The 26,683-nt window shown below is 35.9% G+C and overlaps 1 protein-coding gene across 4 annotated transcripts; it reads right to left on the reverse strand.

The window, feature by feature from the left end:
- Nucleotides 1–686: 686 nt before the first annotated feature.
- LOC117117565 (WD repeat-containing protein 90-like) lies at nt 687–26,683 on the reverse strand. 4 transcript variants are annotated; one of them, XM_033261907.1, is made up of 39 exons: nt 26,429–26,683; nt 24,165–24,256; nt 23,271–23,586; nt 22,555–22,849; nt 21,838–21,976; nt 20,887–21,105; nt 20,120–20,176; nt 19,361–19,429; nt 19,008–19,118; nt 18,703–18,848; nt 18,235–18,292; nt 17,207–17,325; nt 16,768–16,929; nt 15,879–15,997; nt 15,351–15,467; nt 14,692–14,927; nt 13,974–14,113; nt 12,171–12,432; nt 11,732–11,899; nt 11,243–11,371; nt 10,963–11,093; nt 10,671–10,717; nt 10,409–10,546; nt 9,917–10,002; nt 9,420–9,776; nt 8,733–8,910; nt 8,066–8,269; nt 7,585–7,826; nt 6,222–6,366; nt 5,629–5,752; nt 5,397–5,474; nt 4,917–5,016; nt 4,614–4,733; nt 4,122–4,326; nt 3,548–3,678; nt 2,911–3,087; nt 2,422–2,544; nt 1,414–1,498; nt 687–981 (listed from the first exon to the last, which is right to left on the reverse strand). In XM_033261907.1, exons 1-39 carry the CDS (start codon nt 26,436–26,438, stop codon nt 827–829), a joined length of 5,790 nt encoding a protein of 1,929 aa, XP_033117798.1. In that variant the 5' UTR covers nt 26,439–26,683; the 3' UTR covers nt 687–826. The 4 variants fall into 4 exon arrangements, with proteins under 4 accessions (XP_033117798.1, XP_033117799.1, XP_033117795.1 ...); XM_033261908.1 differs by having other exon boundaries at nt 4,917–5,005; nt 5,386–5,474; nt 10,677–10,717; nt 26,429–26,682; XM_033261904.1 differs by having other exon boundaries at nt 4,917–5,005; nt 5,386–5,474; nt 26,429–26,682.

Consider the following 26,683-nt stretch of genomic DNA (forward strand, 5'->3'; position numbering starts at 1 on the left):
AGATATTTACATGTGCTGGGCAGAGGACCATATGAAAACTGGAAATATCCCAGCATTCAAATATGTGTATACCACCATCAATTATTCGATTATATTTACATAATTATGCATATTGAAATGGACATTTATGTTTTTGAAATTTTCCATTTTTGAAAGAGACATGGATTTGTAATGAACACATTAATTTGCTTATAACTGCATCGTCCATTTTTCCATAACCCAATTGGTGCCTACTGTTTTGTTTAAAGTGTGAGACTCTTATAAAGCAATTCTCTAATAGCCCAATTAACTACTATATCAAATTTATTAACCAACAGCAAGCTTGAACCGGTAAGATGCCCATTCTGTTTTTATTATTCAGGAGCTCAAATCAAATCAAATTATTGTGAACTTATTGTTAAATTTTTTATAAATTTGTTATTGTAAATTATTGTATTTTTATATTATCATTATGAATTTTAAATATTTAAATATTATAAAAATTATTGTAATTATCTCTTGAAAATAACATGCAATTTGGCCTTTGGCCACCATATGTTATTAATTTTATGTGATTTTTGAAATAAAGTAATATACTATACTATACTCAAATAAACAAGATACGTACTTGCTATAAAAAAAACTTTTTATAATTTATTCCAGAAATAGTGGACAAAATATCAAAACACTACCAACATATTTATATATTTACATTTAATTAATATTTGGTAATTATCACACTTTAAAAGAAATAAATAAATCACTGCAGGAATGCATATTTCATTGTATAATATATACTGTAAAATTAATCTATAATATTTTACAATCTGATAGCAACGATCACACTTCACACTTGAACTTCCCAAACAAATATCTCATTAAAAGCTACGGTGAAGAGAAGCTTGCCAGAGGGGGTGAATGCAACAAGCTGAACAGCATCGTTGTGTCCAATAAAATCTTGGAAGCTTCCTTCCGTGTAATCCATCAGCTTCACTAACCGCTCTGAAAAAAGATTAATATTAAATTTAATATTTGAACAAGGAAACATTTTCCTCACCTATTAACTGACAGTTAAATACTACCATTTCTATAGAGTTTGTATACCGATAAATAGGAATGCAGGTCATTAAGACCTTAGTGGAATGACGTCCCTACCCCTTAATGCATGGTTACTAATAGACTATTGGAGACAGTACTTTCAATTTTTCGCTTGTGTTTTTGTCATGTATTGTGCGAATATTGGCCCATGATAGCTTATGCAGCAATAAAGAAAGCGAATTGAATTGAAATTTGGCATTAAAATGACTGTAAATCATTGAAGAAAGTTGAATAAATTCATAAAATTAATGAGCAATTCAAAGATGTAATTAAATTTTTGAGGTATTTTCCTGATTTGTATTTGAGTGATATATATCTTTAATAAGGTAAGCCTACCTGTGGATCCAGTAGCAATTACATGTCCAGTAGGAGACACGTCTATACTAGTGGGCCAGTGTGTGACAGCTGTAGTGCGGGCAGCCTAAAATCAAAAACAAAATCATTGGGTCAAACTACTGCACTATTAATGATAAGTTTAGCTGCCATCGTAGGACTTTTAACTCTGTCGATGTTATTGTTCTCATACTATAAACGCTCGCAAAAAGGCCAACATGAACATGAGCCAATAATAATTTTGTTTAAAATGTTAAAGCAGGCAAGCTGGGCATACTGGTAAAGAATATGGTAAAAAAAATGGATTATACAATACATGCTAAAATGTGATAGATGTAGCCATTCCTTATTCGTCACGTATTGACTTATTTTAGTGATTAAACATGGTCAGTTTATAATATTTTTATTCTATTATATAGTGAACATATACGTGTTTGTATCAGCAGCGAATACTGAAGTGGTATGTTCCACTTACCTATACTGTGCTGCTCCTTTCACTGTACTGTACTAACGTAATGTGAATAATGAATTCTCCATGTGTTGCTTTTTGTCCTCCTCCCAATATTTTGTAGACCCGTGTTATTGTAAAATTATTTTTTTACGATATCTTAATGGGCATAAATAGGAACTCAAAACATGCCAATAATGGTACGACATTTAAAAGAATGGTGCTACGATATATTTCTTCCAAAACTGTGCACACGCCTGGAAGGTACATCGTCACAAACATTTTGTCCTTACTCAAATTAGTATATGACAGACCCAGCCTAGAGAAAGTTTTGATTAATTCAACTCATGTTTATTATATATCACAATTATTTCTAATTTGGTCTACAAATAATTAATCAACTTCTGCCTACACAGTGATTCCAGTTTCATTTCCTAAAGTTTTTTATTATTTCCACTTCCTTCCTTTTTCTCCCTATATACAATACATAAAATACATAGTAAAAACAAGTTATTTAAAAGAGATAAAATGTTAGATGACAAAAGGGCTTCAAAGGCTCTAACCTTCTTTTGGCTGAGGCTGTAAAACTGAATCTGCTTCTGCATACCATATCCAGCGTAAATTATGGTATCGGAGTCAATCGGTGAAAACTGTACCAAACTTGGAGGTAGGAGGTCAAATACACTCTAAAAGAAATAAATGGAAAATGAAGTGAAGAAAATGACGAAAAGTAATAGATTTTTTAGACTAACAGTTTTTTTTATTGAATTGTTATTTATTTGTTACTTGGTATTTATATAGCACCTTTCATTTACATTACTAAGCGCTGTGTTTTCCCTGTCATTGAATCCACAACCATACTGCCACATAGGTGCAGTAGTTGAAAACAGGAGCCTGAAATTGGAAGGCAACCATCTTAACCACCTACAGGTCAACTCCATACTATGAGTAAAATATATTTGTATTGAACTGGCTACATCAACACCAATATTGTTTGTTACAGTAAACATTAAGTGATTGAAAATTCAAACAATTGAAATTGTCATTCTTACAGTTTCCCCCTTTTTAATAATGGTTCCATCTGGAGCAAAAGCAGGTGCTGGGAAAGACAACCAATCAATCATTTCACATTTATCACTTGACCAATCAGCAGTCCAGACACTGACCCGTCGATCAGCACCGGCAGCCATCCATACGGATGGGCTTTTGAATCCAACATCATCATCCCCCTGTTGATATATAAAAATAATCATTTGACAGAGGTGAGCAGGGTATTTTGTAAACAATGAATTTGAAAAAATATATATATCTGACTAAAGTTATTTAACAGTATTTGGTCCAAAGCTGGGTCACAGATGCTCCTAAATAAAGTACATTTATGGTACATATAACATTTGTATTCTAAGGTTTGTCTCTGACATTAGAGGGCAATCTCCTTTGAAACATAATTTTATTTGATGTATCTTATTATGTAAGATATGCGGATGTAATTTTATGGAATGTAATATAATGAACAATAGATCTTGTTAGCGTGTCCATACACACAAGTTAAGATAGTCTGACGTTTGTTCTAGTTGCATATGGTGGTAATAGGATTAGCTTAACCGGTGGCTGCAACAAGGATGCTCCTACCTTCACCCAACAATATATGATTATGATCAGTCAAACAGATTATGTAGTTTATCTTACCTGCTTCATGCTGACTTTGATGTCTGTGATTGGAGCACCTTTATGATCATTAATGACTCTGACCGTCATACCTGTGGCTGGACTGCTGACCGCAATCAGGCCATCTTGACCACCTGACAGAATTACACGACCTAAACAGATTGAATAGCTGAATTAAATGAGCCCTATGAATATACATGAGAAGTTACATCAGTAGTAGGTGTGAGGTGTGTATTTGGATACTCTTATCCCACTCCGGGTCCGAGCGTATGCTCCTCTAGGATCAGAATGCTTTCTTCCATAGATCCCCAGAATGTGTGCCACTTTGGATATTTATAAAATTGCTATGTTTTTTCAGGAAGAGTATACCATGAACAGGTCTATTTCAAACCATATATTTGCCTACACCTTAAATTAATAAGCTACCAGTACATGCATGTGCATTTAGCCAGTTGACCTATTCCCAAAAGTTTCAACTACCCTTTATGCAAACTGAGAGAGCCCCTCATTTATGAAATTTTTAAATTGTTATCAGCATATTTAATTCGCTATCTCCACTTTTTGCAACTGGGCTAATACACTTCATCAGTCTTACCATCTGCAGAAGTTGCAATAGCAGTAACTGCCACCGCATGGGGGTGCATTTTAAGGACCAGCTCCACCTTGCCAAGATCAAACACTCTCAAAGTACCATCACTGTAACCTGCAAATAACTTTGGCAACACTGCCCTCTGGGTGCTTGAATCTGGATTGATCGCACTTTGTGACAGCTGGTGGCTGAACGTTATGCAGTTGCAAGACTGACAATAAAAATGACATTTGTTAAGAACTGTCAAGAATAATTTTTACTTTGTTTATATGGTGCTGATTTACATTTACAGCTGGCTTTTCAGAGCAAATCTCCTATGAGGTACACATTTATACTTCTGGGTGCAGAGAAACAGACATAGAAAAAATTCCTTGCCTATGGACACAAACATGTAATCAGTTTCCTGCTTGAAGCTCTAAACTTTTGATTGGAAAACCAATGCCTTACTATTACACCACATTTTTTTACTTTCAACAGTTACTTATTATAATTCCATACCTGCTGTTGTATTTGAAACTGAACAGTTTGTTCCATTTCTGACAGCGACCAGACACGAACACTACCATCTTCAGATGACGATGCAAATAAATCCTGACCTCCAAATGCAAGATCTGTGATCTGATTTTAAAATACAGTAATCGAGTTTAGCCTCTACAATAAATTCATAAATGAATTCTATTTAAACAAGAAATAAATTTATTCATCACCTAATTTAAACTTATACTTAAGACATAAAGTCCCTTCATTCAATCTCACCCCCTACCTCAAAAATAAATTTAAAAAAAAACAATTGTATCTCACCTTCATTGTGTGTGTACTAACTAGCCTGACACATGACCTCTCGACCCAATTGATATACCAAAGCGTACCTGCATCGGTTCCGACAACACCAATATCCATGGTGTCATCAAACTGTCTCTTATACACATCTAGATGTGTATAAGAGACAGGTGTGTGACAGCTGTAGTGCGGGCAGCCTAAAATCAAAAACAAAATCATTGGGTCAAACTACTGCACTATTAATGATAAGTTTAGCTGCCATCGTAGGACTTTTAACTCTGTCGATGTTATTGTATTTATTTATCACCTAATTTAAACTTATACTTAAGACATAAAGTCCCTTCATTCAATCTCACCCCCCTACCTCAAAAATAAAAAAAAAAAAAAAAATTGTATCTCACCTTCATTGTGTGTGTACTAACTAGCCTGACACATGACCTCTCGACCCAATTGATATACCAAAGCGTACCTGCATCGGTTCCGACAACACCAATATCCATGGTGTCATCAAATGATGCACTTACAACAGCGCCATCTAGAGGCATTTCATCCTCCATCACCAGTCCCTTGCCAGAAGCTCTGTTCACAAAAAAAATATCATAATATTATCTTATTAAGCAGCAGCAGTTAAGTGATAACAATGCATTGGATTTTCTAAAAAATCATACAAAAGGTATAAATTCTACACAATATTTTTATCCAAATTTTCATAAAATTAACATCAATTCCTTACTGATTGGAAATGTTATCGGCTGCAAGTCGAAGCTCTCCAACACCGTACATGGACCATAAACGCAGATTCCGTGAACAACTACCTGTGATAAGACGACTGCTACCAAACCGACAAACTAACACGCCTGTATACAAATGCAGAAAACAATGTCATGCACTTTATATGAAGGAGTTGTGTACTAACAATGTTGCTTCAAATAGAAATAGATGCCATAAAATCATATCTTAATGTAATGTAGTGTACTGTAGTTAGATTTATATAGCACTTTATACCGAAACGGTCTCAAAGTGCTTGAGGTGTGGCCTAGCATGTACAGCAACTTTCTTCTCCCCTAAGGGTCTCTACAGGTCTGGGCTACCCGGTAAACCCGTACCAGCTACTCTTGTCTGTCCACAACAGGGGCTGAATGGACCAGTATACTGGGGTAACCCCCTACTGATAATATTACATTATTACTATAAAGAATTAGGAATCACCAAAAAAAAAAACCCAAACAGGGAGAAATTTATTCTATTACTGATTAATTAATTGATTGATTAAATAAATAAATAAATTACTTAATTCATAAATTAATATAATCATAATTGACCCACCTATTTCTGAGGTTTCTGCCTCCCAGTGCATGAAGCATGTATTGTGACGAGTATCCCAGGCTGAGAGGACACCTGTACTAGTGCCAACAAACAACACACTGTCACCACCATACTGCAGACAAGTCAGTGACACATCAGTCTGTACCTACAGACAACAAGAAGAAATCATGTTAACAGATCTAACAATTGAAAATATGAGTCAGAAATACATTTTTACTAATCTGGCTTTATCTTCATCTATACTTTTTTATTTAATGTACTTATGTGAAAAATAAAATTGGTTTATATTAATTTATGCAGGAGTAAAAACATACACGGTACAAACAGGTTGCAAAGGTCTACATTTTTTTTTTTTGGCTTTAAAATGTAAAACCTGATATTGGAAAAAAATGAGGTAAACAGAAGAGTTGGGAAAATAAACCAAAAAACACAAAGTTCCAGGTTTAACTGAGGGTCTAACTTTGAGCTGAGGCTTTGGCTAATTGGTATGGTTCCTGCCTCTTGCACGTCCAGGCCCAGGTTCTGGTACTGGTACGGGCATTTATAATGCATCCTCTTCCTTGCGGTTATAAAGTGCAGTTCCTTTCCCTGGTCATTGGGCCCACATGCTAATTGTTGCTGCTGGTAATCAGCGCAGGAACAGGCAACCCCACCAGGTTCCCATTTATAATCCTGGGTGGAGAGAAGCAATGCAGATAAAGTGTCTTGCTCAAGGACACAAGCGAAATCTCCAGCAAGGGATTGAAACCCCGACCTCGAGGTTGGGAAACCAAACCGTTCCCGCTGCGCCAAACCGCTTCTATACCTGGCTCTGTGTCGACTATTGAATTTGGGTCTTTTATAATAACAAAAAACGCTCAAAAACCGAAAGGTCCACTGATTAATCTCAGTCAATATCTCATCTCAATATTGAATCCCAACACGATGGCTTGTATTTCAATACTTGGAGTATGTATTATACTTTCTTAAAAAACGCTCAGCTCCTAGAGGAGAGTTAGGCGAGTTAAGGACCATGTTTGTATCCGATGTTTATTTAAGGCATTAATTTATAAGTTAGCACCGGACCTGCTTACAGGCATTGCCTTCTTGGTTTCGGTATTGTACCATAGGTGGTTAAATGAATAAAGTTTATTATTTATTAACTGAATCAAATGATAATGGCCATTTTAATAATCAATAATAAACAACTTAATATTGTGGCAATGTTATAACACTGAAAGCGAAATATTTTTTTCAATTTTTTTTTTAATTTCATGAATTAGGCTTCTGCCTATTACCTCATCCATCAGATGTTTTTTGTCAATAAAAAAGTAATGCAAGTAAATGAAATGAAAATTCAACTTAAAAGTTTTTCATCCGTTACCCTTTGTTTTGATGCAATAATTTCATGTGGTATTGTAGCTTCGTGTACATTCAAGTTGTATCGTTCCTGTGTTTCATCCAACAGCCAAAACAACATTGTACTCTTCTCACCAACCGTTGCAAATTCATTTGTTGCGTAGGGATCCCATTGGACACTGTGTACTGGTAACGCCGTCTTGGATGCTGCTATCACGCTGTAGTCCATGATATTCCAAACTACTATAGCACGCTCTCGATAATCACCTAAGTGTCGTCAAAATCATTTATTATTATGGCGAATTTTAATTGATGAGTTTGTAAAATCATGAACACTAAAATTTAGTTCGGCGATTAATATGTACTAACATTTGTTCTTTAAGACTTTTTGAATACTTTGAATTTAGAACTTGTCAAGGGGTGACCTTTTGACATTTCTTGTCACCTTTTGACCTTTCTTGTAAGCTTGTGACAAGTAACAAATTTCAGAAGTAAATCGTCCTCACCTACTGATATTAGAAACCTGTCATCTCTTGAGAATGCTAGGCAGACAATATCATGGTCGTGGTATGATAACACCTTCTTACACACTGCCCCTTGCACCTCCCACAAGCAGATCTGACTGCTAGTTAAGCCGCTTGCACCAGAGGCTGAAGCTAGCGTTTGGCAATCATTCTGTAGGGCTAGGGTGGAAATCTCACTAACATGGCCTGCATGGAAGTGAAATATAGATAGGTTAGTGCAAACTTCTTTATATTTTAACAATGGTGTTCTGTAAGTTATGTTGCTACAGTGAAAATGCCACATGAAGCATCATATATGGTGGATTACATGCTGCATCACCAAATCATGGATCACATGATGCATTAAATGATGCATCACCAGGTTGCGCATCACATGATAATACATTACATGAATGTGCTTCACATGATCGTGCATCACATGATGCATTAGATGATACATCACATGATCATGCATCACTTGATTATGGAACACGTAAGATTTATCTTATATATATAATTGTGCAGTATCCACAAAGCTTTCCTTAGATTATTCAATATTACAAAAATTTTTGTATGCCTATATATGGTCTTGATGTGATGTCATCATGACCATATTTAGGCATGTCACATGTTTTTGTCAAATAAAATTTGATAGTGTGGAGAGGCTTACCTATCAAATGCCTCTGAGAGCCAGTGTTGAGGTCTTCCAATATGGCCACACATCCACTGGTGTAAGCAAACAACCCTGCATCAGCATGCCACACCATGTTGCCACGACCGTTGCCATTGTAACCAAGAACAGACTTTAATTTTAAGCCTGCCTGATTGGGTGGTGCTATGTACCGCCGCTGAAATCAACCAAACAACATTAAGAACAAACATTTGCTACTGACTTTGACCACCTTATAAGTAATTTAAATTGCTGAATGTTGTGGTTTTACCTTGTTTAATGACAATGACTACTCTGTTTGTGCAAAGAACCACCACCTAGGTTTCCAGAATGTAAAACACAATTGAATATACAGTAGTAACTAATAAGCATTTAAAAATACATTTAGTGAATACTTATATTCTGTAAATACTTTAAATGTCACCATCTGGGTAACTGGAGTGTTGACTGTTTGCATGCAAATCATTCCACCAAAAGGGGAGGACATTAATTTAGCAGATTAAGTATCCTTGGTGCTTTGTAACAGTGTATATACATGAGGCTTGTGTATCATCATCTAGCAACTATCACCATCATCACAACAGTCACAGTCAATTACAACTAATTATACTGATTATATATGACTGTATAGGAGGTGTTACATATGTATGAATGATGTTGAATCATTGAGGTGATTTCACATCTTACCTGTGCCAGAATGGAATCATTTTCTCTGCGGATGAAGTGTCTGTGGGTTGATGGTTTATTATGTAGCTCCATACTGCTGATATCAGGTGGACTGTTATCTTCTCTGACAATGTTTGCTTTAGGCCTTGCTTTGTTACCTATGTTATCTTTAGACCTCACATTGTCAGTGACCATGCTGGTTTTGGGCATCAAATTGTCACCGGCAATGCCGGCTTTAAGTTTTACATTGTTACTGCTCCGTAAACGAACTGGTACCAGATCATCTTCGTCCTCTTCTGTTGTTGTTGAATGAGTGTGAACTCTACGATGTGGCTTCACCCTCGAGCTAAAACCTAGTGTTTCTGGTATTGCATCTTCCTGAAATGAAATAATAACATTATTGATATTAAAATGCTGATAATAATTTACCCTCATCATTATTTACCACATTATTCATGTTATATTACATTTTATTGACCACCATACTACAGCTGCCCCAAAGTTTTACTTGTACTTACATTCTCAGTTGTTGAGATTTCTTCTTCAGTTCTACTCTCCAAATCAGCTCCAATCAACACCTCTGCTGATTGTCCAGTATCACTATCTAAAAAAAACACATAATTAGCGATAATAAAACCAAAATTTTAAGTAATGCATGTTGTTTTATATAAGGATAGGTGATTTTAGAAACATGTTCTACTTTTAAAGATTGCTTTAAAAGTTTACAAAGGTGTCTCCCTCTTATTTCTGTTATAGACTCTGCATTTATAATTCTTACGATGTTGATGAATAAAAAATAAGTTCAATCAACCCCAAAGACTTAACAGTTATAATACAGTAGCAAATGAGACTGAGGGAACATACCAGCACTAAACAGGAATGGCCCACTACTATTAACAACACTAATTACTCTAATAATTTGCTTTTCTAGTTCAAAATACAGTTATGTTAATTACAGCAATATCATTAACTACAATGAAATACAGCAACCAATTCAATTAGTACATTACCAGTATTCTGAATCATGTGCATTGTGCTGAAGTCATCCAACTTATCCGGCGTTGTCGGCTTGGGGGCGCCCTTCCTTGGTACTAAGCTGTTTCCTAGATTAAGGCTTCTTCGAACTGGGCTTCGAAATGGAGTACTCCCTGTATTGTAAAATGAATTGCAAACTAAATTAAACAAAATCAGAAGTGATTAAATTTTTCATAAAACAAAATATATTTAAAATCAATGTACAGTAGTTCCATTTTGAAAATGCTTGGATCTGACCTTTACCATCATTCTGTGCAAGAAAGCTTTTTGTTGGAGATCTCCCTCTGAGGAACAAAAATAAAAGAAATTAAATGATAGTAATTCGGTTTTGCTTGGACTTATTTTGAGGCACAAATGAATAATGTTTCCCCTAAATAACAATAAATACAACATATCAAAACTTAGTATTAAAAATAATTAATAAGCACAAATTTAATAAATCAATGAATCAATCAATCAAAAATACATATTTGTATATATGTATATATTCAAAGCCTAATACACTGGACCCACACATGTGGTTACATACTCTTTTGGAGCTGGTTCCCTGCCAGTACCAAAGAAGTCCCACACAAAGATGGCTTCACCAACACTGATCAGACTCAACATGTCTGGAGAGAACATCAATTTCTTTATGGCTTCTGAATGGCCAATGAAAACCTGAAAATAATTCAAGTAGAAGGAAGTATGATAAAGAATGCTTCAACTGTTGATGAGGATGGAATTAAAACAAATAAAACACCTATTTTTCAAAATTTAGACGTTAGCAATCATTCTTGATTATTCTAGTGAAATTATACTTCACTCACTTGGAAGTTTATGTCAAGTCTCATGTGGTAATCCCATATCTTGACAACTTTATCACCCGCTGTTGCTAGGTGACGACAGTTGGATGGCACATCAATTGATGTACACCCTGATCGATGGATATTTGAAATCTGAAAGAGTTTTTGGAAATGTAGTTACATTGAAATTTTATAACAGAAAGAAACCACTCCCTCATTGGATAATAGAGAGCTTTCGATTGCACGACGACGGTAGGACGTAGAATGTAATGACGTCACTAAAAGTCATCTGCGCATGCGAGAACGTTAAGGTCACCTCATCGAGTAGATTCTGGAACGCAATTTGGCCAAATCTATGTATGCAGAAATCGTAGGATGCCAGGTAGGACAGTCACGCATGAGTGGTTCCGTTCCGTCGTCGCACAAATCGAAAGTTCCCTATTGTTGTTAAGGTCCCACAAGTGGTGACCTGATGCTTACCTCATTCATGAGTCACCCTGACCTGATGCTTACCTCATTCATGAGTCGCCCTGTCCTTGAATCCAGTCTGAGTAACCTATTTGTAGTGGTCACCACTAAGAGCTGACGAGCTTTCAATGGTGAGAAATAAACACGGAGGGCGGTGTCAATCACAGCTTGATCGACATCCGGACCCATTGATGTGATGTCAATACGAAGCATCTGCGGAAGAGGTTTGGAGAATTCCGAAGTGAATTTCAGGTTTAGGAACAATTTCAATTAGACATTCTCAAAAAGAAGTCAATACATTAAATATATATACAAAATAATAAATATCTTTATTATTGTCATTGTCATCATTATCATCATCAACAATAGTTCAGTAATACAGATAAATAAATAAATGAATACAGTGTATTGCATATATTTTACAAAATGAAATTTGTTTACTCAACATCTGTTAAAAAATATATATGGTGGCAGCATTTCTAACCTCATCTAAAGATTTACCATCAGCTACAGTGACTGTAAATTCTGATGGACCAACGTATGCAACATATTTACTGTCTCCGCTGACTGACAGCATATCTGGTGCATATTGGTTTCCTTTAGCAACTGCATTGCCTAGCAACCGCATCACTTGGTAGCCCTCGTGTGATGCATCATAGAGGGCGATAGAACCCATAGAACAACAGCTGTAAAGGTACTGTGCATTTGGAGGGAATGCAAGACCTGTCACTTTCCCACGATGCTCCCTGAGTCAAGAAAAGAAAACACCAAATAATCAGCACAAAGCTCTGTCCACACATCATGACCATATATAGGCACAACATGACGCAAGTCGATTGGCCGAGCAGTTAAAACAGGGGAACTGTGACTTACAGCCATAATATCGGCGCTTTTTTCGAACGGCACGCTCGCCTATGGTTCCGGTGGTGGAACCATATGGTGGAAGTCTTCTCGGATAAGGACTCTAAACCGTAGGCCCAGTGTACACAATTAGCTCTTGTGCACTTTAAAGAACTCAGCACATCATTCGAGAAGAGTAGGGGGTTACCCCGGTGTACTGGTCCATCTCTAGTCCCCTGTCCAGCCACAGAAGGAGCGCTCACGATGTGGCCCATGTCAGGTATCCATCCTACCTGCGAATCCTTCTACCACACTACGTAAGCTAGATCATACACACTAGATACGTAGTGACTCGATAAGAAGAAACTATATATGGTCATGATGACATCACATCATAACCATATATAGGCACATCAAGACTATATATGGTCATAATGACATCACATCATGACCATATATAGGCACATCAAGACTATATATGGTCATGACATCACATCACAACCATATATATGCACATCATGACTATATATGGTCATGATGACATCACATTGTGACCATATATAGGCACAAGAATATATATGGTCAGAATGACATCACATTGTGACCATATATAGGCACACCATGACTATATATGGTCATACAACAGTTTTTTGTCAAAGAAAACTTAATGGTTTCATCATAATCAACACATTAACCAATTTTTTTATATTATTCAATTTTGGATTCTTAAAAAATGTAATAGAAATTTTATGTTGTTTTAAGGGTGTTATAATATTTTAAGTATGCAAATCCATTGAATAAAAAACACTCAGAGAGAACTTCCCCACCCTCATCCCCTCTCATGAAAAAATGTCACCACATGTCATTTGAAGCTATCAGACTAATACTCTGTACACTCTCAAATTTTATGCAACAAATTTGTGTGATGTGCCCATATATGGGTATGATGATGTCATAATACACCCAAATACGGGCATATCACATTTAATTGTCACATAAATTTCATAGTCTTGATTGAGCTTGAAACTATAGAGAACCACAGTCGTGTCGTCACGACGCCAGGTGGCGCTATCTCTGTTGTCAACGGACGTTAGTTACCGTTCATTACGCCTAAATGACTTCATAGGCTTTCTGGAATAGGCATTTTAAAATCTAATATTTTAACATCAAAATGTATTAAAAACACAAAAGCTTGCATTACAATAGTTATCGAACACACATTTAATCATCAATTAAAATTTACAAAGAAAAAGTAAGATACAACATCTTAATAATTACGTTAGAAATTGGGATCAATGGTTTGTCAGTGAAGGAAATGGCGTCCGGTTGAACGCTTTTCGCAACAATAGCAACGGAGTATTATCACATGGTATCGTGACGTAACACTGTAATACTCTATTAATTTTCCATATTTAGATGAATAATAGACATAAATAGCATGACGTACCTGTGTTCAGCTACTAGGCTGGTAGATGCAATGTTGAACACACGGACACAGCCACTTTCAAAGCCACAGGCAAAGCACTGTAGGCTGGGGTGAAAGGTTATTGCACATGGGCATTCCTGAGGTGTACTGAAGTCATAAAGCTACAAACACAAAAAAACTTTTTTTGTCAATTTGCATCTTCATAAACATTTGTCATTTGTGTTTTGCTTTAAGAGAAAATATAAATCAGTAAATTATATAACCAAAACATTATTAATAATTGCAATGTAAGAAATTAAAGAAAAAAATATCCTTCAATAAAAGTGTTTTTTCCCTTAAAAACCTTAAAAATATGTAAAAATTCAGTTAAGCAGGTAAATAAAATCATAACCAGACCAAATTGTTAGCATATAATATATCTAGATCATATTAATATAGGTGCTATATAAATATTGATTATTTTATGATCCTTTTATCACAACTTTTAGTCTAATTCATACTCATCTCAATATTTTATTTAAGTGAAATGTTTTTCTATTTGATTGAAATTGGTCATTTGATTTCCATTGCATTTTGACATTTTTTTATTTAGTATTTACATTTGATGTGTGGATTCCTAAATGAATGTTTTTTTTTTAATGAATTTCATCTCTCAATTTTTAGAGGTTCTTGTATAAATTGAATTGAATAATAAATTTACATTTAAAATTGAACAGGATTCTTAATGGCGCATACATACCTGTTGCAATGTCTGTACATCCCAGACACGAATGGTACGATCACGTGACACAGTAGCAATGTTGCGATGCAAAGGATCAAAAGAAAAACTCAATACTTGATCTGTGTGTGATCGCATTAGGGTGGTGTAGCTACGTGTGGAAATGTTAAGCACCCCGATGTTGCCTGTTGTGGTCCCAGCAAGAATGCGTAAACCATCATTGGAGATTGATACAGCTGTTACTGGGCCTTCATGTTCTATGGAAAGTTTGTAATGGAAATTAAAATAAGCTGTAATGGAAATTAAAACAATTTTACAAAGAAATAATACATTTAAATTTATTCATTTAAACATCAATTACTATTAATTTTATTCACTGATTTTTTATTAATTGAAATGACTTAACGAAGTTTTCAGCCAACATGGGTTACTTTTTTTCAAATAGTGCCTTTTAAGTGTAAAATAATTTCTTATTATACAGTTATATGTATTGTAAAAACCTGCTTCAAGATAAACACTAGAAAAGTCTAACCGCCACAGACGCATTCCCTTATCTGACCCAGTTGCACAAAAACTATTAATTTTTTTCAGACAATAATGGCTCCTTTAAGTCACTATTTTCTAATAGTGCCCTGTGAACTTTACAATAATTTCTTATTATATAATTATATTGTACAAACCTGCTTCAAGATAAACACTAGAAAAGTCCAATGGCCACAGACGAAGCATTCCATCATCTGACCCAGTTGCACAAAAACTTGCATTCACACACATGCAATTCAATGATATCCCAGATCCTGGACGAAAAAATAATGGTTGAAGCAAAGGAGAAAAAAAAAACAAACAAGGAATGCCATTTATATATAAGTAATAATACAACTGACAAATGCATCACTAATAATATAAATAGATTGTTCATTTATTTTAAGTAATCACAGCGACTATTATCTATTATGTATTAGACAAAAATTGACCTGATATGGAAGTGAATACCATGGCCTAATGACGAGTTCCAAGATCCCCCTGACCCAGGGGGAGAGTGCATGCTGCAACTTGGTGGAGTGGTTCTGTTGTTCCATTCTATTGTTTGTGTGTGTCAACCCCTTTAATGGTTAATGACTGCTAAGTGTACATGGAACAAGTAAAATACATTAACAACACATGATGATGTCATAATACACCCAAATATGGGCATAAATGGAACAAACCTGATCGAAAAGTACTTTTCTCCTTTGTTTTATCAACTGGCAGAAGACGACGGACATGGGCCACTGACACTCTAGCATGGTCTATTTCAAAGATGTGACCTGACCTTGTACATGCTAGGCTATAGATAAAGTAAAAGTAAAATAACTCATCAAATTAAATAACTAGGAAATTTAGGCTGAGTTGCTGCGGGTTTGTGATTTATAACAATAAAGAAACACCATGATACCCTGATCTTTATCAACAAGTGTACATGTTTTATTTTTAATAAAACCTCTACTTATAGCTTAAAGCAGTTGGTGGAAAAGATTAAGGGGCAAAAACGATATTCCAATTGAATACCACATTTGCCAACAGCATTATGCTATTCTCAAGGTGGATGCCCTCTATTGATTAACTTTACTGTATGGAGCTACATCAGGTGTGAATACAATTATTGCAATACAATCACGTAAGATAATTGTAAACATAAAGCAAAATAAAAAATAATTGTGATGTATTAAAACCACCTATGTCTGAAAATCAAAAAATGCAAAAACTTCAATTATGTTTTTCATCCCTAAATTATGAATCCTACTCATTCAAAAAAATCACACAGTCAATTATTATAATACTCTGAATGCTTCAGCCTAATAAACTATTTATACTGAAAGATTTTAAAAACCAAAAGGTCCACTGATTAATCTCAGATAAGAAAGTATAATACATACTCCAAGTATTGAAATACACGCCATCGTGTTGGGATTCAATATTTCGACATTAATTATGTCATCATCAGGATGACATAATTAAATATTGAATCCCAACACGATGGCGTGTATTTCAATACTTGGAGTATGTATTATACTTTCTTATTTGAAAGATTTTAATTGTATGAAAAAATATGCTTACATTAATCTATCAGCTGGATCTCGACTGGGATGATGGGTTGCTTCAAAACAAAGATCTGTAAACTCAGCAACATGGTAATCACCAAGATTAACCGGTGCGGACCGTAACTGTCCACTTCTTACACGCCATAAACGGACATTGTCCCGTCCACATGTTGCAATTCTGTAAATGAGAAAAATTTGTAGTTGAATGTTGTGAGCATGTAGCTACCAACAAGTGCCCCTTTATGGCTGCTAGGTAGTCACGGACCATGCACATATGCAATTCAGCGCAATGACCGTGCAAGTTATGGGTTATTCTCCTACCTTTACAATGTGATTTCAAATACTTGCCCTCATAACAGTGATAAAGTAATGAGAAAAATTGCATAGTGTTGGTATTCTTATAGTGTATCGTATTCTGAGGTGCTGACAATATTGACATCAGAAAAGTTCCTTACCTTAAGTCATCAAATGGCGCAACTCGCACTCTGACAATGTCAACATCAGTGTGAGCTTTTGCAAGAACATCAACATCACCACTACGCTTCACTTTAGATGTATTCCACACGACAATCATCTACGAAAATAAACAATATTTACTTCATGATTTGATTAATAATGTATACAGTAGCGGGACTAGGAATTCAAAATACATGAATACAATACAATACAATTTTATACTCTCATATGCTGCAATGGACTGTTTTTGTATGTGATTTCTTATTCAGTAAGTACTGTAAAACCTTGAATTGAAGCCCTGGGCTTCTTTCTTTTAGCAAACTTTGGATGTTCTACTTTTTGAGATGGTCTTCTTTTCGAGGCTACTTTTGCAAAATAATGAGGTGGGCTTCTTTCCAAAATGAATGCTGTAAATCTTGTGAATGTGAACTAAAAAGAGGGGGGGGGGGGCTTCAATTCTCGAGATGGCCTTCATCTCGAGATTAAGCCCACTGCGCTTCAATTCAAGGTTTTACGGTATACTCAAATATATATACATGACCAATTTATTACTCACACATAATGTGCAACCCCAGTCAATATTTTGGAAGTATTACATTATATGACCAATTTCATTCTCAACGTTTAAATCCTACTAACTGCTCACAAATTCATGGATGATGGTTAAATTGGAATAAATTGTAATGTGACACATGTGGACTCAATTCTGTCCATGCAGGATCAGTGGCGGTGCCAGTTGGGGGGGGGGGACACCCCGCCGGACAGAGCTCGTCGGGCAGTCAGACCATAAAACATATAAAAATAGGCCCACACCAAGCCAACACATGTCTGTCACAGTCTGAGAGTGCCATTTCCGGCCATCCAGGGGTTGCTATTCTTAAAAAAAATCTCATTTGAGAGGGAAACTTCCTCTCAACCCCTTACCTCAGCTCGAGCCTACGAGCTCAAGTCCCCCCTGTCGGACAACTTAGCTACCCCCCACCCCCAGAAAATATATCCTAGAGCCGCCACTGTGCAGGATACCTACATTTTTGCCATGTCCATCTTTGCCAACTCCACACAATGTACGTCCGGAGACTGAGAAGCTGCAATTTAAAAACAATCTATGAACAACACAATAATAGAAATAATGCAATCCAAAAGTGATAATTAAACAAAAATAATATAAAGTGAAAATAAACAAAGAAGAGCTAGACACACTCTGCTTTGATCGCCTATATATATATAGGCCTGGCCCTAGCTAGGCTGCTAATAATACAGCTAGGCCAGGAAGTAAGTACTTTTATAGGCCTTGTAGAATCTATGTATGACTCTGAGGGATATAAAACAAATATTGACTACTCCAGATTCAGGGAACGGTGAAATTTATTGCCCCTCGGTGATGTGGAGACAGTCTATCTTCCTTCGGCCCTCTGGAACATAGGCTACGGTTTCCACATCACCTCGGGGCAATAGATTTGATATTATCTTATGGAATGACAAAAAATATTTTTACCTCAGAGCAAATAAGGAGTGAACATGTGTCTTGAACATGGCTAGGCACTGTCCACTTTGAAAGTTCCACACACGAACTACGCTCAAACGTCCAGTTTGACCAGATGCTAAGAAAGTGCCATTCCCATTCATTGCAAGACAGGATACCTAAAATACACAAAAAAATGAAATAGAAATAATCACCATGCAAATTTAATAATAAACAATCATCACTGTCATCGTTGCCTTTGTCCTTGTAATCATGTTTTCAATCAGCACCATTAGTAATATCACCACTGAAGTGTCAAGTGATGCCATCTAACTAACCTTATCTGTATGGCCCAAGAAAAACTTCTGGACTCCATTACTTGCATCCATTGATACTACCACAGAATGACAAGGGTAGATAATATGAGTGCCATCCATTGACCAAATTGCCTAGGGTACAAATCAAAGAGCCTCAGTATAAAAGCCTGGCAATTCACATTCATGACCAACAAATATTGATTATAATTCTTTTTTGACTATTTTCTAAATGTAATTTCACCAAAACATAAAATAATATTTTCGACAGAAACAGAACGAAAAGGATACAAAACAAAACAATGCTACAAGTATTATCCTCGCTCTCAAAAACGGAATTAAGTTGGGGGGGATGGGGATGGGTAAGAACAACTAACCTCTGTAGTTGAGAATCCACCAAATCCAACAATTCTTCTCAATGCTAGTATTGGATCAGGTTTTAGAGTCTATAAAGTAGAAAAAAATGATAATTAAATTAAGTGGTATAATCAGAAAATTAATTTTGGTCACAAGGTGCTTGTGTTATAATTGTTGTTATAAATTACATAATGCTGCTCACCTAAATGTTTAGACATATTTAACCCTTTGAACTCATGGTCCGTATAAAATACGGACCAATTTACTGTCGCAGGAAGTCCTCTCCGTGTACTAGTACGGACTGACTATTAATGCTGCTGCCCTCTATTTAATGAGTATTTTAGGGAATTTCCCTATTGAAAACCTCTTGGAAAAGATCAAGGGTTTGTTTCTTGGTGTACTGGCCAATTCACCATTTCATATCATATCTTTATGCACGAGTGCCAATGATATGCCAATCAGTGAACTTAATCACCTTCCTACATGGCATATCCATTATACTACAGGGGATTGAATGGACCAGTACACCAGGGCAACCCCCTACTCTTCTTAAAGGATGTACTGGATTCTTTAAAGTGCACACAAGCCAAATACATACACTGGGCCTACAGTTCAAAGTCCTTATCTGAGAAGACTTGTTCCACCACCAGGAACCATTGGCGAGTGAGCCGTTTGAACCAGCGACAATATTACGGTGCCCCTGACTTAACTGCTCAGCCAATCAACTTGCAGTAGCTGGAAAGCATTGAGTAAGTTGCACTGCACCCCTTTACACTGACCTTGTTAAATTGTTTTGACATCGGTGGTGACCCAGTAGTGACCTTAGTGGAGGTGCTCTGTAGAGTCAAGCAGATGGACAATATAACTATAAACAGCATTGACATTATATATTTTTCTTCTCCAATGGCATTGTTACTCAGTAAATTTGAATGTTCCCTTTCAAACCAGTATACATGAAACAGCAAAACTATACAAAATATTGCAACACAAATCATTATAAGCCAAAGCTTTAGGAACAACTTCAACATCTGATAAAAATAAACAGCTACAGTGTAGAAGGAAGACCACATTTGTGGAGCGCTAAATAAGTGCAGCGTTTGATGCTCAAATAATAGTTTCAGGTCAGGTTTTTGAATCTTGATTATGTCCTTGGTAAAGACACTTTACCTATACTTGCCTGTCTCAGCAAATGGGTAGTTGGTTAGACATTTTGGCCCTGAAGTTTCTGAAGCTTAATACGGCCTCATGACTTGGTACCCATGGAGCATAGAATGTTGGACTGCTAATATATATGTTATCCATTAATAACAAGTGTAATAACGCTCTTGTAACTTTCATCAATATTGGTTTGGAATTGACAAATGATAATTAGAGATATTATATTACTCACAAACCAGCAAACAGAGAATCAATCATTTGCCTATTCCTTGCAAAATCAAGTACAAATTTCCTGAGTATATACCAGCAAGGCAGTCACTAACCAGTCAGAAAATAACAAATGACATACAATTTGCAGCAAAGGAAAAATTTAAACTCATTTGCTCACCAATCCAGATTTGTGATCATGTCTATGCAATGTGACATCATCCTTGTCCTTAGCAAACACATGTACCTCTCCCTGTTGTCCCACAAGTACAGAAGGATCTTTACTTGATAAGTGAACTGCTGGTAGTTCTGCAGTCACCTTTGGTCGGTGTTTTCTTTCCTTTTTCGGTTTTGTAATATTGCCCATCAGCGTTGCTCGCTCATCTGCTTTCTTATCGACCTTGAGTTGTGGGAAAAAACACAAGCTGAGAATATGATTGACACATGAGACTCCACCCACTTAATTAATAGCATGTATTAATCTGGGAACTCACTGCGCAAAACAGTTGTCGGCCGGCGTAATTCTCTAGAGAAAAGCAACGCTACAACGTGCAACGGATCATTTTTAAAGACGATCCATTCAGACTGCCACCGAAAATCAGCGGACAGTCGCATGGTCTAGCGTTCACAGGGAGAGGAGTTGCATTCATCGTGTAATTGTCGTACAACAAAGTTCGTGCATGGCTTTACATGATTGAATATTGATTGATATCTCTGCAACTCTTTTGTAAGTTCTGGTCAGGATGACAATGGGTTAATGGTTTGGTACAGCCTTTCACAACTTGTGGTGCAGCAATCATGGCTGCTTTCATTTGTCCAAAACATGTTTTTGTAAGTTGTGTGGCTCATTGGCATCTAGGTATTACCTCCTCATCTGCCCTAGGCTAACTATAGACATTAGCTCAGGGTAAAATATACACATTTTGATAATAGAAGATTTTACATGCATTGAAAACATAACACAGAAGTAGGCTTATTGTATTTGCTTGAATAATAATAATAATAATGAATACAATGTTTGCCATTTGTTTGTCATGTGACTTTGTGGCCTCTATTGATATTGATATTAATTGAATAAAACATTTGGGAATACCAATAACTATATCGATTTATCGTTTGATTGATTACTTACATGAACTTGTTTCGGTTCCACTCTCTGTGGACTGAGCATGCCCAAAGGCGGGTTGGGTTTTTGTGGACTTGAAGATACCTTCTTACTCACAGCTACCTGGATGGAATCAAACGGAACCTTCGAGCCACAGGTAGGAAACCTGAGTAAAGAAAAACACAGAACTCATGATAAACCACAAGGAGCATGGAGGCTGAGGTAGAAACTCTGTATAAAGACAAGCAGAGAACTCTTGATAAACCACAAGGAGCATGGAGGCTGAGGTAGGAACCCTGAATAAAGACAAGCACATTTTACAGAATGGATGCACACCATTGTGTATGCTGGACCAACAGGTTAAATAAATCTTTTAATAGAAATTGTGCTCTAACATGCTTTCCACAAGGAGAGTATTGTGATGGAAAAGACTAGACACAAAGATATCCATGTTTTTTTTTGGTTTTTTTTTTGTTTTTTAATTTAAATAATCCCACCAACAGTGAAAAATTAACTATTTACAGGTAAGAAAAATGTCAATATATATTCACAAATATCTATATTAAAATACAATACATAACATGGAAACAAGGGAAAATCAATAACCAGAAGGAACAGCATGTTAATAATAAAAAAATAAATAATTAACAAAAACTGCAAAATGAAGTATTATCCACTGATCTTTATGATTTTGAATCTAGAAAAGCGAAAAATGGGACATTAAACAAGAGATGGTGAACGTACCTTATATAATCATACAAGTCACACCAATTGTCTCCTTTAGGCAGGTGGAAAGACATCTCCCTCGGTATTGGTGCAACCCCATGAGCCAGAAGACCTGTGTCCTTTGCCTTCTTTAAGCTAATACCAGGCTCATACTGCATGTCACTTGTAAATAGATTTTTCACCATGAGATTAGCACAGAGTCTTACATTCTTCAGGTAAGCATACTTGCGATTTAAGTACATGGAGAGAATGTACTGGAAGTCTAGCACAAGTACAGTCCACTTTGTGCTGTTTGGTGCTGGTCCTTGCTTCGCTGAAACCAATTAATCAACCAATAAATCAATAAATCAAATCATTCATGGCTAAAATATAAATAAATAAAATTTGATTTTTAAACGGCACCCCACCCTGCAGGACCATCTGCTAGGATTAGCCTAGCCTAAGCCCGGTCTAGCTGGGCCATTGAACTGAATTTGAACTACACACCACTTCAAATATGAGTGCTCTAGCTAATGATTGATGAGGCCAAGTGGGCAAATAATAGCTTGGATTCATTCCCATTTCATTTTTAAAACATACCATGAATACAGTTTAATATAGATGGAATCCGCTGTATCTTTTTTTCGTAAAAATTGTTTATTTATCCGGTTATTTGTTATTTGATGTCTTTAATTCCTTGTTGCTCTATATTTATTTTATGCCAAATAAAGAAATAAAAAAATACAAATTTTCACCTTGTTTATCTGCAGGTGCTGTGTAATGGTCAACAGAATCTTTGGCTGCATTACAAACAAAGGGTAGTTGAAGCCATGTTGAAGAACTCTTAAATTCCTTGAAAAGATTCGAGAATGAAATTCGAACGACGAGATCATCATCAGTAACCACATCCAAATGGACTACAAAGTACTTGCCAGCATTTGGACGGAATAGAAGGTAGAGGTAGCGGCCTGTGAGTCCCAAGGATTGTGTTGATGTCCGTGGAAGCTGGATGTAATTTCCGGCTGGAATTGATCCACTGATGCGATACACAGTACATTTCAAAGTTTTGTCCTAAAAATAAACAAAGAAAATTTTTTATTGCTTTTTATAGGAAAGGCTCCCGCTAATTTTCCTAAAGCTCGGTTCACATTGACGTATGCCCATATATAGTAATAACGTCCCTATATATGGTCATGATGTGATGTCATCATGACCATATATAGTCATGATATACTTATATATAGTCATGTTGTGATGTCATCATGACCATTATGCATGTCACATGTTTTTGTCAAATAAAATGTGACAGTCAAGACAGGACTGACCCTCACTTATCCATATGGAATCAGAATGGAATGACTTTCATTCATCCATGTGGTCTCTACTAATAATAGTAATTTGTGGCATTATTTGTATAATGGTAGTAAGGTATACCTATAAAAGGTAAAACATACTGTATCAAGCTCTAGGCAAAAGAAAATCAGAAATGTACTCCTTTTACAGACAATTTACAACACATTAATTGTAAATTCATTGTTTTTCAAAGATTGTATACAAAGCTCAGTGCATTCCTGTATGACATAGATTTTAAGGTTTTAGGTTGGTCAGCTTTGAACTGGGTAAAATTTTTTTGGCCTAAACTGACTTACCATCACAGGCATAACTTCTCCTTCTTTGCTTGACTTCTTCCATTCTTCAACGTGATAGTGTTTAAATAGATTTACAAAAGGATGCTGCCAAACTAAGTGTTAAGAATTAGACAAGATTCAACACCTTAAAAAATAATTCAAATTGGTTTAAATATATTTTTAGGTCTGGGCCCTTGGCCTAGACTAATAATAGTAAACAATGACCAAATTCAGAAATTGTCAACACTGTTTCCAAATTAACATGCATTCGTGACAAACTAAATTCTCACTGGTATTGTAACTGATAAAAAAAAAACTGTACTGAAAGAAGATTCAACACCTTAAAAAATAATTCAAATTGGTTTAAATATATTTTTAGGTCTGGGCCCTTGGCCTAGACTAGTAATAGTAAACAATGACCAAATTCAGAAATTGTCAACACTGTTTCCAAATTAACATGCATTCGTGACAAACTAAATTCTCACTGGTATTGTAACTGATAAAAAAAAAACTGTACTGAAAGAAGTAAGGACTTTATTAAGAAAAACAAAATAAAAAAAAAACTAATTTAATTCTGGATGTTAAAGGGGAATTTTGGGTATGAAATTTCTTATTTAAATCATGATGAATTATAAAATAAATCCTGACAAAAAAGTCACAAATTTAAGGGAGTAGAAAACAAATAAAACTTGATACCTCAAAAATTAGATTAATTTGCACAGAAAATCACTAGGAAAAAGGTTTGCAGAATCAAAAGTACTAACTGCATAATTAATACACTGGTTATATATTAAGATCAGGTCAAAGCCTAATTTTTGACAAAATCTACACTGAAACTGGTCCTTAAGCCCACCTCGGACAAGTCAAGCCCTCCCGTCAGACAGAGGTAGTCGGGCAGCCAGACCATAAAAAAACATAAAATAGACCCACACCAAGCCAACACTTGTTTATCACAGTGCCATTTCTGGCAAAAAAAGAATCTCATTTGGGAGAGAGAACCCCCTCTGGCTCGGGCCTATCTCATGTCCCCTTGTCGAACACCTTGTCCCACCCCTACCCCACTAGAAAATTCTAGAGCTACCACTGCCTAGGCTACTACCCTTGCTAGGCCATGCCCTAGCCTAAGCCTAGTAGTAGTAGTGCTGTAGTAGGCCCTGATTAAAGGATACCTTACCCGGAAGGAAGGACTTTGGCCCTACCTAAGGTACTGTACCTGACAAGAAATTTAAAACTTTACAAAATAGAATAATTTATACATTCAAGTAATTTATACAAAACAATCAGCAAATTATTTGCAATTTATTAGTAAAAAAATCATGAAAATCAACCAATGCATTAAATTTCTATAATTTTTTATGATACTAATAATTAATTAACAGTTTAGGAATAGGCGTTTTAATGGTAAAGACAAAAATTGTTGTGGCAGATGGGTGTGAAAATTTTATAAAATAATTATAATCTTTATTCTTGCTGTTGAACTTAATATATCCAAATATCTCTGATATAATAAGCCTCCCAGTACATTTCCAGGACAAACCCTGCTTCCAACCTCCACCCCAACCCCAGGGGACCCTTTTCGCTTCTCCAGCACCCCCTTGACCAGCATGTCATTTGAAAGCACTTTGCTTCATGAATCTAATTATTTTGTTTATTTGCAAATATAAAAAACACAACTGTTAAAATAAAGATAATTATTACTATAGTTATTATATACAGTGAAACTGAGAAAAAAACCAACATTAAGTTATCTACCAACTAGAGGAGAAACACGTCCACCTGATTGGCCAAGCTACAAAATGTACCATTAGCCTACCAATATTATGACGGCGGCTTAATTCAAGAAAGAATTTTCCATCTTCAAGAATCGCCTTCTAATATACTAATCATAAACAAATACCTAGATATAAATAAGTGACAAATAGTACTTAATGTATCAAAATTTAATGATATATCTACTATTTGTAATATCTTTGCATAAAAATACATAATGAATCCATGTCTAGGGCCTAAACCATGAACAGAAATCGCTACGTATAACAGTGTTTTGCCTACATGGTGATTGGGGCCTAGGCTCCTAGGCATGTATTTTTGAGGACGGCCTGATAGGCTAAGACTAGGCCTAATTAAGGACTAAGTATATAGCCTAGAGGGCTAGGAGCCTAGGCCCAGCAGAGCTCCTGAGGCTAGCCTAGTAGGCCTAGCCTAGTACTCCAGCTAGGCCTAGGCCTAGGCCTGGACAGGCCTAGCTAGGCCCGCCTAGATACTCAATAAAAAAAAATACATACTTTTTGACATAATTCCAGATTCTCTAAATCTCTATGGTTATTTTTTGGAAAGAAAATTTGTGATGTTTCAGTATATTGTGTGAAGTTACACCAATATAATCTGTTTCAGAACCACAACAACTTCTTGTTTACCGCCATCCTTCAAATATGTAACAACTATTTTTACGGCCGCCGGAAAATACAATCAACAGTAGTTGAAACGTTAAAAGTCTAGGATTACACGCCCGGCTGTCTATCCGATAACTATGGGTTTTC

The sequence above is a fragment of the Anneissia japonica genome, unplaced genomic scaffold, assembly GCF_011630105.1.
Source record: "Anneissia japonica isolate Jap-2015-1 unplaced genomic scaffold, ASM1163010v1 scaffold287857_len828801_cov194, whole genome shotgun sequence".
Classification (NCBI taxonomy): Eukaryota; Metazoa; Echinodermata; class Crinoidea; order Comatulida; family Comatulidae; genus Anneissia; species Anneissia japonica.